Here is a 19,584-nt window from a genome sequence, read left to right as displayed (position 1 = left end):
GGACAATTTGTAATGTAACTGGGACCTTTGAGTGCCAACAGAATAAGATCTTCAAAGGTAAGGCATACATTATATCGCTATTTCTGACTTTCGTGTCGCAACTCCCTGGTTGAAAATGATTTGTTATGCATTTGTGTGCTGGCCGCTGTCCTCAGATAATCGCATGGTTTGCTTTCGCCGTAAAGCCTTTTTGAAATCTGAAGTTTAGCTTTATTTTGATGTATTGCACTTGTGATTTCATGAAGGTTTAATATTTATAGTAACTAATTCGAATTTGACGCTCTGCAATTTCACATGAAGGTGTCGAAATGGTAATGGCGTCCCACTGATCCGCAAGAATTAACAAAGAGCTGCAGTTAGTTTCAGAATGGGTGGCAAGAAATAAGTTAGTCCTAAATACAATAAAAGTCTTGTATTTGGGACAAATCATTAACTAAAACCTAAACCTTAACTAAACTTGTAATAAATGGTGTGGAAATTGAGGAAGTTTGTGACTAAACTGCTTGGAGTAACCCTGGATTATAAACTGTCATGGTTCAAACATGTTGCTACAGCAGTAGCTACAATTGGGGAGAAGTCTGTCCATAACAAAGCGCTGCTCTGCCTTTTTAACAACACTATCAACAAGGAAGGTCCTACAAGCGCTAGTTTTGTCGCACATGGACTACTGTTCAGTCGTGTGGTCAGGTGCCACAAAAAAGGACTTCGGAAAATTGCAATTGGCTCAGAACAGGGTGGCACAGTACTACATAGAGGCATGGCTACATGGAACTCTATTCTACATCACGTAACTGATGAAAGCAGTAGAATCGGATTTAAAATACAGATAAATATACACCTTATGGAACAGCAGGGACTGTGAAGAGACAGGCACATAATACATAACACAAGCACTCTACACACTTGCACATGGATGTTGTATTGTAAATATGTGGTGGCCTGAGGGAAGACACTGAATGTGTTGGGTTGGGTAAGGTGTGAAATGTAATGTCATGTAGTATTTTAAACTGTATGTAACTGTCTTATGTTGCTGGACTCCAGGAATAGTAGCTCAAGGCAGCAGTTAAATGGGGATCCATAATAAGTACAAATACAAAAGGAAATATATATATATATTATTTATTTTTTAAATGTTTAAGTTGAAATACACTTACTAGCCTCCCGGGTGGCGCAGTGGTTAAAGGCGCTGTACTGCAGCGCCAGCTGTGCCATCAGAGACTCTGGGTTCGTGCCCAGGCTCTGTCGTAACCGGCTGCGACCGGGAGGTCTGTGGGGCGACGCACAATTGGTCTACCGTCGTCCGGGTTAGGGAGGGCTTGGCCGGTAGGGATATCCTTGTCTCATCGTGCACTAGGGACTCCCGTGGTGGGCCGGGCACAGTGCGCGCTAGCCAAGGTTGCCTCCGACACATTGGTGTCGGGTTGGATCCGCGCTGTGTTAAAAAACAGTGCAGCTTGGTTGGTTGTGTATCGGAGGATGCATGACTTTCAACCTTCGTCTCTCCCGAGCCCGTATGGGAGTTGTAGTGATGAGACAAGATCGTAGCTACAAAAAACACTTGGATACCATGAAATTGGTGAGAAAAAGAGGTAAAAAAAATGTAATACATTTTTTAATAAATAAAGAAACACACTTACTAACTCGTATCAGCTCCATTAATATTCCTTTAACAGCCTCACTGTAGTAAGCAGTGCTCTATTCTGGCCCTCATTCTAATTTTCTAAGCAATTCGAGTCAGAGCAGTAGTGATGTGCAGTTTGAAAACAATTCTTTAGAGCAGGATTAATATGCTCTCCTCTGGCTCAGTGGCTCCGGAGATGTGCTCTAACCACCAACTGTATAAGTATGCAGAGAGAAATAGATCATGCTGCAGGAAGCAAAGAGAACAAAACGACATGTTTAGAATTGATAATTGATCGCATGGTGCAAGAATGAATGCAATGAAGTTATCATTGATGGAAATAGCTTTGTAGAACAAAAACACAGCTCGTCTCTGCTCAACAAATTTCAACTCGACAATGAATCATTTGGGGGGGGGTCTGCTGCAGTTTGGCACAATATCGTTTGCAATCTCCCTCGCAGCAGTCAAGCAATTGCATTCCGCCAATAGTCATTCTCAATCGAGGAGTTTATTCAATCAGTATCCGTCTAGCTCTGCAGCATGATTGAAATGTAATTTTCTGCTTCAGCCAACATATGCAGTATCAAGGAATTATCTTATTTAAATGCCTGTCAATCACAAATTGTGACGGCTCTGAATTTTTCTGAAGCGTCTCAGTGCTTCCCCTTCCAATAGGGGGCTTTCTCTTTAATTCCCAATTAAATAGCCAGCATCAGCTGCGCAAAAAGGGTTGTGATGGAGACGTGAATGAGGATGTGTTCAACCCTCAGTTCCGAAGCTTCTCTATTCCGTGTGTTTTGTAGCCTAATAGTTTACCCAGGATCGGACCACTCTTTGCGTCCGTGGACTACACCTCTCTGTTCTTCGTGGCCTTTCTCCGCTGGAGATCTGTTGGCGGATTGGATTGTCTGACTGACTACAACCTTTTTGTATACGGTATTTAATTTGTTTTGATGTATACTGTGATGATTTATGTAGTTAGTTGTAGTTGAGGACTTAGTGAGAGTTGATACGCTTTAAAGTTCAGTGGTAAAATAATTGTTATATTGTTTGTATGATTAATACTGGGTTTACGCTACACTGAATGAACGGACAAACATTGTGTGACAAAAGTCACTTGAGTTCCCTGAACTCCTTTACCGGGCTGGACTCTTTAGGCCCGAGGTACAGGACATTTCTGGAGGAACCAGAACTCATTGTGTTATATTATTATATGTGTGTGTAATCATTGAGGTTGTTAATACAACCCACGAAAAAGAATAGTTGTTTTTGAAGTTCTTTCCAATGTTTTTAAGGGTTTATGAAAAGTTTATTACCATCCTGACTTTTACATAAGTCCTTTGTATTGGTGTAGACTTGACGGGCTCAGATGGGACTCACTCCCAAACCAAAAGGAGAAACCAATGTATTCTCTGGTAGGCACAACCTACCTGGCACCCCTATAAATAATAACCTCAAGTTAAAACCGTTACAAAATGTACATTGTTTGAAGCACACTTATAAGTCTGTCACAAATGACAGCGCCAATAAGCCCCCTATATTGAACGAGAGGCTTGTAGAAACATGATTCTTTTGAGTTTTTAGTTCATCGTTCACCGGTAGGGGGTCCTACATGCTCTGGGCATTACTGAAACAAATTAATCGAAAGATTTATTTTGACTGAACAAGTTCAAAAGATTGAGTCAGTAAAAAGAGCCAAACTTCACATCACTACAGAGTAGGGCATCAGGAATTTGGCCAATTTAAACAAGTGTGTTTCTCTCCACAGCATCTCAACACAGAAGAAATTATACCTTGGAGTCTGACAGGTTCTGCCGATTTCCCATCGGTGAAGCTGGGATTTCCTTTGGCTTATCACTTTTTGAGATGAAGGGTGTAAAAAAAAAAAAAAGGGGGGTGCATTTTAGACATTTTTTGAAGGGACAATCTGCAGTTCAAAACAACAAAGCAAACACCCCACCGCTGATTTGGTAATAAGCTGAGATCAAAATTAGAGTTCTCACCATGTTTAAAGGCTGTACTGTGTTCATTTACAATTACATTGTACAAACAATGGTTTCATTAAAAAATGCTTATATTTTGGGTTCTGATGGAGTATGTTAAACTAAGTAATTTTCTTCAAGAATCAATGGGTATATCACTAATTTAAAAGTCCAGAAATGGATGTAGCAATCGCATACTGCCCCTTTAAGCTTAACATGAAGTAAAACAATTAAGCAAAAAGGGTTAGTTGCCTGGCCAGCACTTAAACATCCAAGTCAACAAATCACCTTTGATTGAGCCAACATAAACCATGATTAGTTAGATATTCACCTTGTGGGAGTATCTGGGGTACTGGGCTTGCACATATGCCTGTGTGCATTCCAGTCCTCTGACTGGCAAGCCACTGAGCAGTAGCAGGTCTTCTTGCAGCGCGTACAGCGAAGGTTACCTGGAAAAGATTAAGGTTTATTCAATTCTAGCCCAGGTTATAGACATCGATCAATAGCATCCAACAACTGACTTTAATGATTTGTTGTGCACTGATAGGTGAATTAAGGGATGCGGATTTAATAAGAAATGTCTACCGATTATGGATACACCTTCCAATGCGGGACACGTGCTGCTAAACAGGTAGTAATTTGAGTGCGAGTTAACATGAAAGCTTCTCCTATGTTATACACTGTAACAGTAATCCTGTGCACAGTATGCCGTAGAACAAGACAAACAAAGTGATACATCAATGAGAAATTAGCAGGGAAATAAGACCAACCTTGCTGACTGCAGTAGTTGCACAATTTAACAGTGAATGGGGGCATAGAGGCTGTTTTCTACAGGGAAAATAACAGATGTTACACATGTTGTCACTGCCTTTCAGGCAGGCCTTACATTTGAGAGATAAAAAATTGATATTACAATTGAAAAATAATAAATGCATACCATAGAGCCGTTTGTGAGTACAGTGGTTTCTTTTCGGCTGGCCTCGGCTTTGACAAAGGAAAAAGTATCATTATTTACATGCTAAAATTAGGGTGTTTGGTGACGCAACAAACAATGGACGCCATGCGAGAATGACAAAAAACAGCTGTCAAATAAATGTAAAAATACAAATCATTTGAAAACTTGCTTGTAAATATGACTGCACATAACGTAATAATTGAACACGTTCATTAATGTTTTACGTAGTTATTACACATTGATTACGGTTTCACTCGTATTTCATTTGTCACAATGATAGCTATGCTATGATGCTGGTAAAGTTGTCTCACGCACCTACAGTGCTGGTCATTAAAAAAAAGCTAGCTAGCTCATGGATGCAAACAATATTCTTCCCCAAAAACATAGCAAAACGACATTTGTTTCAGTAGCTATAGTTAGCTAGGTGTCATCTAAAATAACCCTAATTTATAAGACAGTTCTTATTTAATGAATGGTGGTCGCACCCATCTATGTGAAGCTAGCCACAATAAGGATTAGCCACAATAGTGGACTTTGAAGTTAGCCTTCAAAATAAAAGTATTTGTATTAATTTACATCACTGTCAAACTTTTATTTTGAAGGCAAACCGCAAATGATATTATTGTGCCAAATCCTTATTATGGCTAGCTTAACAGCGCTCCCCGGTCGAGCCTCACGAGCCAGATGAAGTTAGCTGGCTACTTGTAACGTTAGCTTTGGGCAACAGGGTTAAGTTGCTGGCTAGTTATTTATTTTCATGATTTGAAGTTCAATTACAATAGGTGAACAAGTGGCAACCTTGCTAATACTTACTCACAAGGATTCCTAAATCATTGCTAAGAATAATGAACATGGCTGCAGTTTCTACTGGCCATTGTTTTCAGGCTGGCTACATTGGTGCTAGCTAGGTACCGAGCTAAAGCTCGCTACCCCAGAAGTCCAACAAATGATGCTTTATTACAAACGCAGTATTGTAAACACATCGTTCGTGGCCGGTGGTTGCTTGTTTGCACAGCTTTGACTGTGCTACTGTATCTTTTTTGACACGCAAAGACCCAATCGGCATTCCATTGTATGCATGTCGTGAAGCTAATAGCAGTGACGCTACTACTGTGTAACTCCGGTAGGGCAACATCTGAAAAATAGCGCACTTGGTAGAGTGTAACGGTGCTCGACCAGTCGGCGAAAGCCAACATCACCCACGACAGAGAACGGTTGATTGTCAATGGCAATGAATTCCATTATCTTGGCTTTAATGGATTTCACCTTTGAGTTGTCTCGCTGAAATTGTCTTACTCTTACAAATGACTGCTCGACTTGTTGACTGCTCGATCCACACAACAGACATTGTGGGTTAGGTTAGGAATGCTGTGTTGCGCAAAATTTTACGTGGAGTCATTACGCCATGTACCTACGTTATATAGGTATGCATGGTAGCTTTGACATCGGTTTTTAACGTCGGCGTTAACTTATGGCTGCAGGGGCAGTACTGAGTAGCTTGGATGAAAGGTGCCCATATCAAACGGCCTGCTCCTCAGTCATAGTTGCTAATATTTGCATATTATTATTAGTATTGGATAGAAAACACTAAAGTTTCTAAAACTGTTTGAATGATGTCTGTGAGTATAACAGAACTCATATTGGCAGGCAAAATCCTGAGTTGAAATCAAAACAGGAAGTCAGAAACCTGAGCTTGTATGTATTCACCAATGAAATCCCCTTGAGATGTGAATGATGTTGTACTGCCTAGGGGTTCCACTAGATTAGAGGTCGACAGATTATGATTTTTCAACGCTGATACCGATTATTGGAGGACCATAAAAGCAGATACCGATTAAATCGGAAAATGTATTTATTTGTAATGATGACAATTACAACAATACTGAATGAAAACTTATTTTAACGTAATATCAATAAAATCTATTTAGCCTCAAGTAAATAATAAAACGAAGTGTTGGAGAAGTAAGTAAAAGTGCAATATGTTCCATGTAAGAAAGCTAACGTTTCAGTTCCTTGCTCAGAACATGAGAACTTATGAAAGCTGGTGGTTCCTTTTAACATGAGTCTTCAATATTCCCAGGTAAGAAGTTTTAGGTTGTAGTTATAGGAATTATAGGACTATTTCGCTATACAACATTTGTATTTCATTAACCTTTGACTATTGGATGTTCTTATAGGCACTTTAGTATTGCCAGTGTAACAGTATTGCTTCCGTCCCTCTCCTCGCTACTCCCTGGGCTCGAAACAGCAACACAACGACAATTAGCGCGCGCTAACTAGCTAGCCATTTCACTTCGGTTACACGAGCCTCATCTCGGGAGTTGATAGGCTTGAAGTCATAAACAGCGCAATGCTTGACGCACAACAAAGAGCTGCTGGCAAAACGCACGAAAGTGCTTTTTGAATGAATGCTGCTTCTGCCTACCACCGCTCAGTCAGATACTTGTATGCTCAGTCAGATTATATGCAACGCAGGACATGCCAGATAATATCTAGTAATATCAACCATGTGTAGTTAACTAGTGATTATGATTGATTGTTTTTTATAAGATAAGTTTAATGCTAGCTAGCAACTTACCTTGGTTTACTGCATTCGCGTAACTCCTCGTGGAGTGCAACGAGAGAGGCAGGTCGTTATTGCGTTGGACTAGTTAAGGTTGCAAGATTGGATCCCCCGAGCTGACAAGGTGAAAATCTGTCGTTCTGCCCCTGAACAAGGCAGTCAACCCACCGTTCCTAGGCCATCATTGAAAATAAGAATGTGTTCTTAACTGACTTGCCTAGTTAAATAAAGATTAAATAAAAGTTGTTAAAAAAATATATTTAAAAAATTGGGAAATGGAGCGCACAAAAATACCGATTTACGATTGTTACGAAAACTTGAAATCGGCCCTAATTAATCGACCATTCCGATTAATCGGTCGACCTCTACACTAGATGTCAACCATCAATAGAAATTATAATGATGTCTATGTTGTTTTGGGAGTGAATGTGACAGCAGAATATATCAGATGTCCATCAAGCAGCCATTTTGTGATCTCACTTTTCCCTCATGGTAGTCACTTGCGTTCCATTGCTCACGAAGACAAGAAGGAGTACTCCGGTTGGAACTTTATTGAAGCTATATGTTAAAAACATCCTAATGATTGATTCTGTACTTAGTTTAAAATGTTTCTTCGACCGGTAATGTCACCTTTTGAATTTTTGGTCCGTTATAACACTGACCAGAATTAGAGTTTGGAGATGTATACCAAACGGTATCAGGATTTCAGCCGTAACAGGTTAAGCTAGACACCAACCGATGTTGGCATTTTTATCTAATATTGTCCGATTCCGATGTTCACCTATATATCGTGCATCCCTACTGACTAGGGATTAACATTGACCAGTCCGCAACCTTTTTGACCTTTTCCAATCACTTGAAAATAAGATCTCAGCAATGTTAAGTCGTATCCTCATGAAATAAAGTGTTCTGTGTTCCTGAGAAGCTCCTCTATAGCATGGAATCCAAAGTATAATACCAGAACCATAATATAATGTTGACCCTTAACACCCTACCTAATAAAATCACTACAGTATTCATAACAGACATTCAGCATGACCATTATGAATATCAAGCAGCCATTACAGTTAAATAAATCCAGGAGCTGTATTTCAAAATGACGTTATCACTAATCAACTATCATTTGACACATTGCATTGCACATTCATACAAATACCATCCCCGTTGGAGCTCGCCAGAGGCCGGTCTGGTGTTGGGCCAGGGGCCCTTGGGGTTGCAGTGGCACCTGCTGGGCTGGTTGACGGCCTCCTCAAAGGCATGTTGGGTTGCATCACGTTTTGGAAAGATCCGCGGTTCATGATCATGCTGTCAAACTTAAATCAAAGAGCATATTAAAACAGTCTTAGCTAGGTTGTTGAAACATTACCATATCACTCCAAGATTGTTTTGGCACTTCGTTTGCGAGCAACCATGGCTAGCTACAAGTTGTTTGACGAATGACTACTAGCTAGCCAACTGGTGGTGAACGTAGTTATTTTCCTCTCCTATCATCGTGGCAAGTTAAATGTGCCTTCGAAATATAGCTAGCAAGATGTGTCCCAATATAACTAGCTAGTTAAGTGACCTTGAGTTTGCATCATATCATTGGAAGACAACACTTCAATTAGTCTAGCCATCTAATCACTACTTAACTTTCTAGTAAATTAACTATTTAGCCATCTCCTGTAACGTTAACTACTAACGAAATGAACTGGCAAACTCAGCGAGACGCTAGCCAATTATTTTGTAGCTAAACCCAAAGGCTGCATAAAAACTCATTGGAATATAAAGCCATTTATAGTGTAAGTTTGAAAGACGTGCATTTTTCCAATGAGAACATAATTCTTTGTTACGTAATTTGGTGATAAATGTGAATGTACCTGTCTTTCACCGTCACACGCGGTGTTGTGCCATTCCGTTTCTGATATCCGTCCACGCGCTGCGCTCCACATTTTGCGCGTGCCAAATTGCTATTTTTTTTGTTCTACGTCTACATTGTCTATATACCAAAAAATATATATTTATTGGTTTTGTATTATACTTTTATGATGCTATTTAGATCATCTATGCACTCTAGAGCCCTTTTGTGAATTAGAGGCAATAGGGTAGACAAATTAACGACCCTCCAAATTGTAATTTCAAGTGGCAAACTGAGGAAATATTGTCTGTTTCAAAATGTTTACTTGTGTTATGTCTAAAGCATATTCATCGGTTGCACCTCTGTCGGTGCACGCGATACAATTGCAATCAGTCGATATAATTATCAACTATTATTAGAAATCAAGCGATATGAATCAAACTCTGGGGCACCGCCTGACCCACTAGTTGGTCAGAAGGTTCAAATCAACGTTTCACATCGTGGTGTAGATGTACTGTACTAACAATGACACAATAACGCGAGATCACATTTCCAGCACGCCGACACCCAGACCTCCATTGCGCGCCATAGGAAGCAAAATGGTAATTGATAAATAATAAGTGAGCATTGCACTGATATTGCTAGCCCCTGGTCGCTTTGCTAGCCATCGGCCCCGTCCCAGGTTGCAGGTCTACACCGGTGCGTTCATTGCAAGGCTACGTACGGTTGCTTTGCAAGCCCGCGGACACGTCGCTGGTCGACAAGGGTGCGTTCCATGGTTCTTCATTGCTTCATAACTTCTGGGTGTATTATAACGGATACTTAAAGGAACAGATTAGCATAAATTGTTCAGATTATTTGATGATTTATTGGCCTCTACTTTTTTTTATTTTTTTTATTTACAAATCCCAAATCACTATTGCAGGGCTGACCAACTCTGTTCCTGGAGCTACTACCCTGTAGGTTTTCGCTCCAAACCCAGTAATAACTAACATGATTCAATTTTTCATCCAGTTAGTTAGGTGCGCTAGATAACGGTCTGAACAAAAACCTACCCTCCCATCCAACCCCAGAATCCTATACTGGATTTCTCCAGACTTCCAAGACAAGATTTGGAAGGATGGCCACACGAGGCTAGTGGTGAACATATCACCTAACCACATACTGGTGGTGTTCCTGCCTGTGTGACAGTATAACTTTAGACCATCCACTCGCCCATACCCGAACTACTACTTCAAGGTCTCAGAGCAAGTGACGTCACCGATTGAAACGCTATTTAGCCGCTAACGAAGCGAGCCGTTTCACTCACCCCCCTTTTGACTTCCCCCTTTTCCGCAGCAAACAGTTATCCGGGTCAACAGCAGTATAACAGTATAACTTTAGACCGTCTCCTCGCCCATACCCGGGCGCGAACCAGGAACCCTCTGCACACATCAACAACAGTCATCCACGAAGCATCGTTACCCATCGCTCCACAAAAGCAGCGGGCCTTGGAGAGCAAGGGGAACCACTACTTCAAGGTCTCAGAGCAGTTAGTCCCTTGCAGTTTCAGTCCATTTTCATTCTGTTTGGTGCCGATTTGAATACGAGTCTGTACTGCCTCCAACCAAGTCCCAGGCTTTTGAGGGCACACTGCCCCACTACGGCTCATTTGCTCTTCTATAGTTTCAGTTTAGTTTTTGTGTAGAGTAGTCTGGTGCATTCGTTGTTGACCGATGGCCGACCCAGATCAAAAGGAATAATGTGACGGACTGGTGTGGTCTCCCATCTCGTCTGTGTGTTGTGCCTTTAGATTGGTCTGTTACACTGGTCACAGCAAGACTCTTTATTGCCACACAGAGTTGGTGGTAATTTATTTTGGTACAGCATGATAGGAAAAAACTCGCACAAAGCTTTAGTTTGAATTTATTAGTAGACAAGCAGAACATTAAGGCCAAGTGTGAATTGCATTGACTCTTGAATTCCAAGAGACAAAATAATATAGAATGGCAAAAGTACATGAAAAAAAACAGACATTAGGTTGGGCTGAGGATGGAGGCTTGGCTGAGGCTGAGGATGGAGGCTTGGCTGAGGATGGAGCTGGAGGTTTGGGCTGAGGATGGAGCTGGAGGTTTGGGCTGAGGATGGAGCTGGAGGTTTGGGCTGAGGATGGAGCTGGAGGTTTGGGCTGAGGATGGAGCTGGAGGTTGGGCTGAGGATGGAGCTGGAGGTTGGGCTGAGGATGGAGCTGGAGGTTGGGCTGAGGATGGAGCTGGAGGTTTGGGCTGAGGATGGAGCTGGAGGTTTGGGCTGAGGATGGAGCTGGAGGTTTGGGCTGAGGATGGAGCTGGAGGTTTGGGCTGAGGATGGAGCAGGAGGTTTGGGCTGAGGATGGAGCTGGAGGTTGGGCTGAGGATGGAGCTGGAGGTTGGGCTGAGGATGGAGCTGGAGGTTGGGCTGAAGCAGGAGGTTGGGCTGCACCAGGACCTGTGTCTAATTCCCTGGAGGTTGGTAATAATATATGCACGTACACAGTATAATAAACATTAAGGACACCTGCTCTTTCCACTACAGACTGACCAGGTGAATCCAGGTGAAAGCTATGATCCCTTATTGATGTCACTTGTTAAATCCACTTCAATCAGTTGAGATGAAGGGGAGGAGACAGGTTAAAGAAGGATTTCTAAGCCTTGAGACAATTGAGAAATGGATTGTGTATGTGTGCCATTCAGAGGGTGAATGGACAAGACAAATTATTTAAGTGCCTTTAAATGGGGTATGGTAGTAGGTGCCAGGCGCACTGGTTTGTGTCAGGAACTGCAACGCTGATGGGTTTTTCACGCTCAAATGTTTCCTGTCTGTATCAAGATTGGTCCACCACCCAAAGGACATCTGGCCGATTATGGGAAGTTTGAGTCAACATGGGCCAGCATCCCTGTGGAATGCTTTCGACACCATGCCCTGACGAATTGAGACAGTTCTGAGGGCAAAAGGGGAGGCGTGGGTGCAACTCAATATTAGGAAAGTGTTCTATATAGTTAGTGTGTATGTTATGAATGATGCTTGGCTTCATTCAATACTCAATTCCAGATAAACAGTGCACTGCTGTCACACCCTGACCTAAGTATTCTTTGTTTTCTTTATATATTTTGGTTAGGTCAGGGTGTGACAAGGGTGGTATGTGTGTTTTGTCTCACCTAGGGTGTTTGGACTGTCTAGGGGTTTTGTAGATTTATGGGGTTGTTTCCATCTGTTTATGTAGGTCTATGGTTGCCTAGATTGGTTCTCAATTAGTCAGGTGTTTATCTTTGTCTCTGATTGGGAATCATATTTAGGCTTCTTTGGGTATTTCGTGGGTTATTGTCTGTTATGTTGCACGTTAGCACATTGTTTATATAGTGGTCACGGTCATCTTATTCGGTCTGTTGTTTTTGTTTAAGTGTTCATTAAATAATGTATTCTAACCACGCTGCGCTTTGGTCTACTCCATACGACGATCGTGACAACTGCACCTGACTTTGCACAGCAAATGTGTACTGCATGATAAGAGTAATTGTAGTCAATGACCAGAATCTTTGCTGGTGTAGAAAGAGTCAGTTCAGAAATTGGGTAAATGTGTGGAAACTCATTTACCACACTAATGAATGAGGTGTTTCAGAGCAGACACTATTAAAAATACATCTGTTTGACTGTATTTTTGTCCAAGTGTACTGTGAATGTAGCCAACAAGTTACCCTATATGTTGTCTTTGATTATGAAGAAAATACTTTAATACCTTACAATTTATTACTCTTTATTTTCTTCCAGACATAGTCATCCTTGCAGTTGCAATGAACTTCATTATTACTTACCCACAATTAGTTTTTTAATAAGTTTTATTGAACATTGTGTTGGGTGAAATTACATTGATAGATCTAGTGAACATTGGATAAGCAATACTGCACTGGTTGGGCGTGACAGAAAGGCCTTACATCAAAGTGGTCTGAAGCTGAATAGAAAGTGCTATGCCCTGATCAGTTATTGAAAGGAAAATCCATATCTAATTTACATAAGGTTGATTAACTTACCGACGTGGACCCACAAACATTATTCACATTTATAAACTACCTTTTTAAAGTTATTGCAACCATGGTGTTCATTTTTACTGAAGCGTATACAGTATGTCAAATAACATGACAATGATCCACATCATATGGGTCAGACTGTTCTATACCACTTAACCCTAACGTTATAGGTGGTAAATAAAACCTTTGAAGGTTGGTATTGTGGTAAACCGTGAGGTGTTGGTTTGAGCGTACAGAGATTGACAGAGACAGGGAGGCTTTAGTTCACAAAACAACTTTACTAAGATGGAAAATAAATACCTCAGAAATTACTTCGGTTTTGCTCAGTCTTCTCTCTCTTAACTGGTGTCTCTACCCCCCATTCTCTCCCACGGTGTGCCATCATGCTCCTTTTATTTAGCCTCCATGGCTGGTTGGCACTTTCCTCTAATTACCTCCACTTAGCTGTCCGTGTCGGGGTGCCCAGCTCCCGTATTCCCAGCAGAGGGAGCCAACATCACCTCACGTACCTCCCCTCTATTACCATCCCCCGGGGTAGACCTCCTGGGATACCACAGTATGATTTGTATTATTATGATAGGGCTCTTAAACCCATAGCCAATTGGCTTCAGACTGAGCATTTCACACTGGAAATGGCTGCCAACAGTGAACTCAAGTTAGGGGATATATTTAATGTCAGACTGTCCTATACCACTTTGCCCAACACATTATACCCCAGAGGTTGTAAATAAACCCTTTAAAGGTTGCTATGATTTGTATTATGATAGGGTACTAAAAGCTATTAGCCGAATGGCTATGCTTGAAACAGAACTAGCCATTCTCCAATATGGAGAAATCATGTAGCACAATGGAAAGAGCCACAATTGAAAGTTATGGTGTAGTTTACAATGCACTGCTGGAATGGGTTAAGTGTATATTCGATTCCTAAAATTATTTTCATCGATACACTGGGTCACATTTATTTGGATAATCTGCATTTTTCATCTGTAGATGCGCTATGTGTTCTGCCCTCCCAATGTGTAAGCTAAAAAGCTTGGCAGGCAGCTTACACTCTTCCAATAAAGAATCAGGGAGACACTGGTGCCATTAAGAATCTTTAGTAGAATATATTAGAAAAATTACTATATACATTCACACAAATGGATACAAATAAAGAACAGCATTTCTATCACGAGCTAGCAGCAAGAAAATAAGCTGAAAGGAATTTTATAATATCTGTACATTATAGGAACACCTGAAATTACATAAGTATGATGATTCATGTTTTGCATTAGTTTGAGTTCAAGAATCAGTGGTAGAAACTTTGTAAGTGCATGAAGAGGTCAACTGTTGTTACGCCTCTCGTTTGTGGACCGGACCAAGGTGCAGAGTGGTTGGCGTTCATCGTTCTTTTCATTGATGACACCAACAGCAAAATTACAAAAACAATAGCGCACAGTTCTGTAAGGCAAAATAAACTATACAGAAAACAAGATCCCACAAAACCCAAAAGGAAAAAGACAACCTATATATGATCCCCAAACAGAGACAACAATAGACAGCTGCCTCTGATTGGGAACCATTCTCAGCCAAAAACACAAAGAAATAGAAAACAGATTTTCCCACCCAAGTCACACCTTGACCTAAGCAAACATAGAGAATAATAAGGATCTCTAAGGTCAGGGCGTGACAACTGTACAAAATTCATATGCCTGTTTGTTGAAACTATACTTTCAGTTCGTGTTGATACTAAACTCAGCAAAAAAATAAACATCCCTTTTAAACCCTTTACAGTAAAGATCTGTGAAGTTATTTGGATTTTTATGAATTATCTTTGAAAGACAGGGTCCTAAAAAAGGGACGTTTCTTTTTTTGCTGTTTATGGGTCGAGCTGTGAGTGCAGTGAGGACTTCATGTGTGAGACGAGTAGAACTAACTTCCAGAATCATGGGAGGAAGAAGTCCATGCGCATCCTTGGTCTTGAAGGTAAGTACTCATCTCAGAGTCAGCTGTTCTGATCTTCAGCTCTTTGCAGGCTCCAATGAAGTTTGTGCCACGATCCAAGCATAGTTGCTTTGCAGGTCCTTGGGTAGAGAAGAATCTTCTCAAAGCATTGATGAAGCTGGGGGTGAACATAGACTCTATCACTTCAATGTGTACCACTCTTGTACTCATGCAGGAGAACAGGACGGCCCAGCATTTACTTTCAGCGCTGCCTCCTCTGGTCCGAAGAGAGGTGATGATCCAGGGTCCCAAGATGTCCAGTCCAACATGAGTGAAGACTGTCTGCAGGAAAGTCTGACATCTTTTGTTCTTCCAGTTTTCCTCTACGTTTTCTGCAGATCACACACTTATAGATTATGCTGGATACCAGTCTTTTACTTCCAATGATCCACAATCCAGCTGACCGGACTGTGCTTTCAAATAAAATAAAATGTATTTATATAGCCCTTCGTACATCAGCTGATATCTCAAAGTGCTGTACAGAAACCCAGCCTAAAACCCCAAACAGCAAGCAATGCAGGTGTAGAAGCACGGTGGCTAGGAAAAACTCCCTAGAAAGGCCAAAACTTAGGAAGAAACCTAGAGAGGAACAGGCTATGTGGGGTGGCCAGTCCTCTTCTGGCTGTGCCAGGTGGAGATTATAACAGAACATGGCCAAGATGACCAGCATGGTCAAATAATAATAATCACAGGCAGAACAGTTGAAACTGGAGCAGCAGCACGGCCATGTGGACTGGGGACAGCAAGGAGTCATCATGCCCGGTAGTCCTGAGGCATGGTCCTAGGGCTCAGGTCCTCCGAGAGAGTGAAAGAGAGAATTAGAGAGAGCATAGTTAAATTCACACAGGACACCGAATAGGACAGGAGAAGTACTCCAGATAAAACTAACTGACCCTAGCCCCCCGACACATAAACTACTGCAGCATAAATACTGGAGGCTGAGACAGGAGGGGTCAGGAGACACTGTGGCCCCATGCGATGACACCCCCGGACAGGGCCAAACAGGAAGGATATAACCCCACCCACTTTGCCAAAGCACAGCTCCCACACCACTAGAGGGATATCTTCAACCACCAACTTACCATCCTGAGACAAGGCCGAGTATAGCCCACAAAGATCTCCACCACGGCACAACCCAAGGGGGAGCGCCAACCCAGACAGGAAGATCACATCAGTGACTCAATCCACTCAAGTGACGCACCCCTCCTAGGGACGGTATGAAAGAGCCCTAGTAAGCCAGTGACGTAGCCCCTGTAATAGGGTTAGAGGCAGAGAATCCTAGTGGAAAGAGGGGAACCGGCCAGGCAGAGACAGCAAGGGCGGTTCGTTGCTCTAGAGCCTTTCCGTTCACCTTCACACTCCTGGGCCAGACTACACTCAATCATATGACCCACTGAAGAGATGAGTCTTCAGTAAAGACTTAAAGGTTGAGTCCAAGTTGATTGCCTTCAGTGAAGTGACGACCCTGATGTGCAACTTGATGGTGGTATTGCCTCACCAACAGAGTGGTGACGTGGTGGTTATTGGGCATGATGAGAGGGTGTTTCTCTTCCCATGACATATCAGCTACCCCTGTGCGACCTCCAATTCTTATCAAGCCATCCCTACCGATGATAGGGTCCAGCTTCTTTAGTGGACTGTGTTTGGAGACCTATTCTATTTTGGTGAGGCAATTGATTTCATCTTTGAAGACTTTTTGCTGTACACATCTGATGGTGTTGGTTTTGGCTTGTTTAAGATGGTTGCCCTCGTCACTGTCTGGAGCCCTGGAGAATGCTTGGGCTATTTGGAGTAGTTTTGCGATTGCTCGATGAGCGACTTCCAGCTGGAGAAACATTCAAACCTGTGTGAGCCAAGTTGGATTTCAGTAGCTTCTGTAGTGAAGGTTGTGACTTTCCTCCGGATCTCTGTGTCAGTATCTGATCCCATAAGTTTGACGGTTTCTGACTGAGTAGTCTCTTTTATCTCTATCTTTGTCAGGAAGAGTGGGCCTGAGAACCAGGTGGTGTGTTTGAGGATGACTGCTGGCACAGGCCTAGTTCCATGATCTGCTGGATTTTTTTCTGTGCTGACGTGGTGCCACTGGTCTGGCTGTGTGGACTTCCTTATTTATGCGTATTAATCTGACACATAGACATATACTTTTCTTGAGGTGTTGTGATATATCCAAGCACAATCTTGCTGTCTGTGTTGAACTTCACTGCATGAATCTCAATGTCCATCTCATCAATGATAAGGTCTGCCATCTCAACTGCTAAAACAGCGGCACAAAGCTCTAGGCGTAGAACTGTGTGAGCAGGACTTGGAGCCAGTTTGGACTTTCCCATGATGAACCCAACCTGACTTCTTCCTTCGACATCGACCACTCTGAGGTAGGCTACAGCTGATATGGCCATAGTGGATGCATCTGAGAAGAAGCACAGTTCTCTTTGCTGGGTGAAAGACAAGGAGACAGGGACATAGGGCCTTCGGATGGTGAGCTGTTCAAGTTCCATCAGTGAGTCTTTCCACATTTTCCACTACATCTCTTTTGGTAGAGGGATGTCCCATTCACATTGTTCATGTTCAGTAGAGATTTTTCTCATTAGAACCTTGCCTTACATAGTGATAGGTGCTACAAAATCTAGGGGGTCGTATAGGCTGTTGACCATGGACAGGACACCTCTTCTTGTGAACAGTCTCTCTTCTTGGGATACACGAAAGGTGAAGCTGTCTCTTTCCAGATTACAACTAATGGCTAAGCTTCGCTGAAGAGGTAGTGGGTCTACCCCTAGATCCAGATCTTTGAGATCTTTTGCGCAATCCTCTGGAATAAATGCTTCCATGACTTTGCTGCTGTTGGAGGCTATCTTGTGCAGCTTTATGCTTGACTAGGCTAACATTTATCTTGTTCTTTATAGGATGTCAATTGCTTCTTCATCGCTGGAGAATGAGGTAAGTCCATCGTCTACATAGAAGTTTCAAGTGAAAAACTGTTTCGCATCTGTGCTGTGCTCTTCTTCACCCTTCTGGGCTGCACGCCTCAGGCCGTAGATGGCCACAGCTGGAGAGCGGCTGTTGCCGAACACAAGTACTTTCATCCTGTATTTTGTGGTATCTTTTCTCAGGTCGTTGTCTTCATACCACAGGAAATTCAGGTAATCTCGGTGGTCATTTCTGACAAAGAAGCAGTAGAACATCTGTTGCACATCAGCTGTGACTGCAATACGTTATTTTCGGATGAGGCCTCCCAGGAGTGTGTTATTCAGGTCTGGTCCGCTGAGGAGGACATCGTTGAGGGAGACTCCTTCATGCTTAGAACTGGAGTCAAACAACTGGATCCTGGACTTCCTGACGGGCCGACCCGGGTGGTAAGGGTAGGTAACAATACATCCGCCACGCTGATCCTCAACACAGGGGCCCCTCAGGGGTGCGTGCTCAGCCCCCTCCTGTACTCCCTGTTGACTCATGACTGCACGGCCAGGTACGTCTCCTACACCATCATTAAATTTGCAGATGACACAACAGTGGTCGGCCTGATCACAGACAACAATGAGACAGCCTATAGGGAGGAGGTCAGAGATCTGGCCGTGTGGTGCCAGTACAACAACCTCTCCCTCAACGTGATCAATACAAAGGAGGTGATTGTGGACGACAGGAAAAAGAGGTCAGAGCACGCCCCCATTCTCATCTATAGTGGAGCAGGTTGAGAACTTCAAGTTTCTTGGTGTCCACATCACCAACAAACTAACATGGTCCAAGCACACCATGACAGTTGTGAAGCGGGCATGACAAAACCTACTCCCCCTCAGGAGACTGAAAAGATTTGGCATGGGTCCTCAGATCCTCAAAAGGTTCTACAACTGCACAACTGGTTGCATCACCGCCTGGTATGGAAACTGCTCGGCCTTCGACCGCAAAGTCACTAAAGAAGCTAGTGTGAACGGCCCAGTACGTCACTGGGGCCAAGCTTCCTGCCATCCAGGACCTCTATACCAGGCGGTGTCAGAGGAAGGCCCTGAAAATTGTCAAAGACTCCAGCCACCCTAGTCATAGACTGTTCTCTCTGCTACCGCACGACAAGCGGTACCGGAGCGCCAAGTCTAGGTCCAAGAGGCTTCTAAACAGCTTCTACCCCAAGCCATAAGATTCCTGAGCATTTCGTCAAATGGCTATCCAGACTATTAACATTGCCCCCCCCACTCCACACAACTGCCACTCTCTGTTGTCATCTATGCATAGTTTCTTTAATTAACTGTACCTACATGTACATACTACCTCAACTAACCGGTGGCCCTGCACATTGACTCTGTACCGACACCCCCCTGTATATAGTCTCCACATTGACTCTGTACCGTAATACCCTGTACATAGCCTCCACATTGACTCTGTACCGTAATACCCTGTATATAGCCTCCACATTGACTCTGTACCGTAATACCCTGTATATAGCCTCCACATTGACTCTGTACCGTAATACCCTGTACATAGCCTCCACATTGACTCTGTACCGTAATACCCTGTATATAGCCTCCACATTGACTCTGTACCGTAATACCCTGTATATAGCCTCCACATTGACTCTGTACCGTAATACCCTGTACATAGCCTCCACATTGAC

General features: G+C 42.7%; 1 protein-coding gene across 4 annotated transcripts in view; it reads right to left on the bottom strand.

The window, feature by feature from the left end:
* tdrd1 (tudor domain containing 1) overlaps positions 1–9,658 on the bottom strand; it is a 50,931-nt gene extending 41,273 nt beyond the window's left edge. Inside the window, exons 1-6 of one of the 4 annotated variants that reach the window (XM_052478360.1) lie at positions 8,981–9,658; positions 8,278–8,434; positions 4,541–4,587; positions 4,374–4,431; positions 3,935–4,052; positions 3,415–3,478 (exon numbers count right to left, since the gene is read on the bottom strand). In XM_052478360.1, the coding sequence (XP_052334320.1) occupies positions 3,415–3,478; positions 3,935–4,052; positions 4,374–4,431; positions 4,541–4,587; positions 8,278–8,434; positions 8,981–9,052 (516 nt within the window). In that variant the 5' untranslated portion in view covers positions 9,053–9,658. The remainder of the gene's footprint in view (positions 1–3,414; positions 3,479–3,934; positions 4,053–4,373; positions 4,432–4,540; positions 4,588–8,277; positions 8,435–8,980) is intronic. The other 3 variants (XM_052478358.1, XM_052478357.1, XM_052478359.1) reach the window with 3 other exon arrangements.
* Positions 9,659–19,584: the final 9,926 nt, after the last annotated feature.

The sequence above is a fragment of the Oncorhynchus keta genome, chromosome 24, assembly GCF_023373465.1.
Source record: "Oncorhynchus keta strain PuntledgeMale-10-30-2019 chromosome 24, Oket_V2, whole genome shotgun sequence".
Lineage (NCBI taxonomy): Eukaryota > Metazoa > Chordata > Actinopteri > Salmoniformes > Salmonidae > Oncorhynchus > Oncorhynchus keta.
This window is presented reverse-complemented; position numbering and strand designations above follow the sequence as displayed.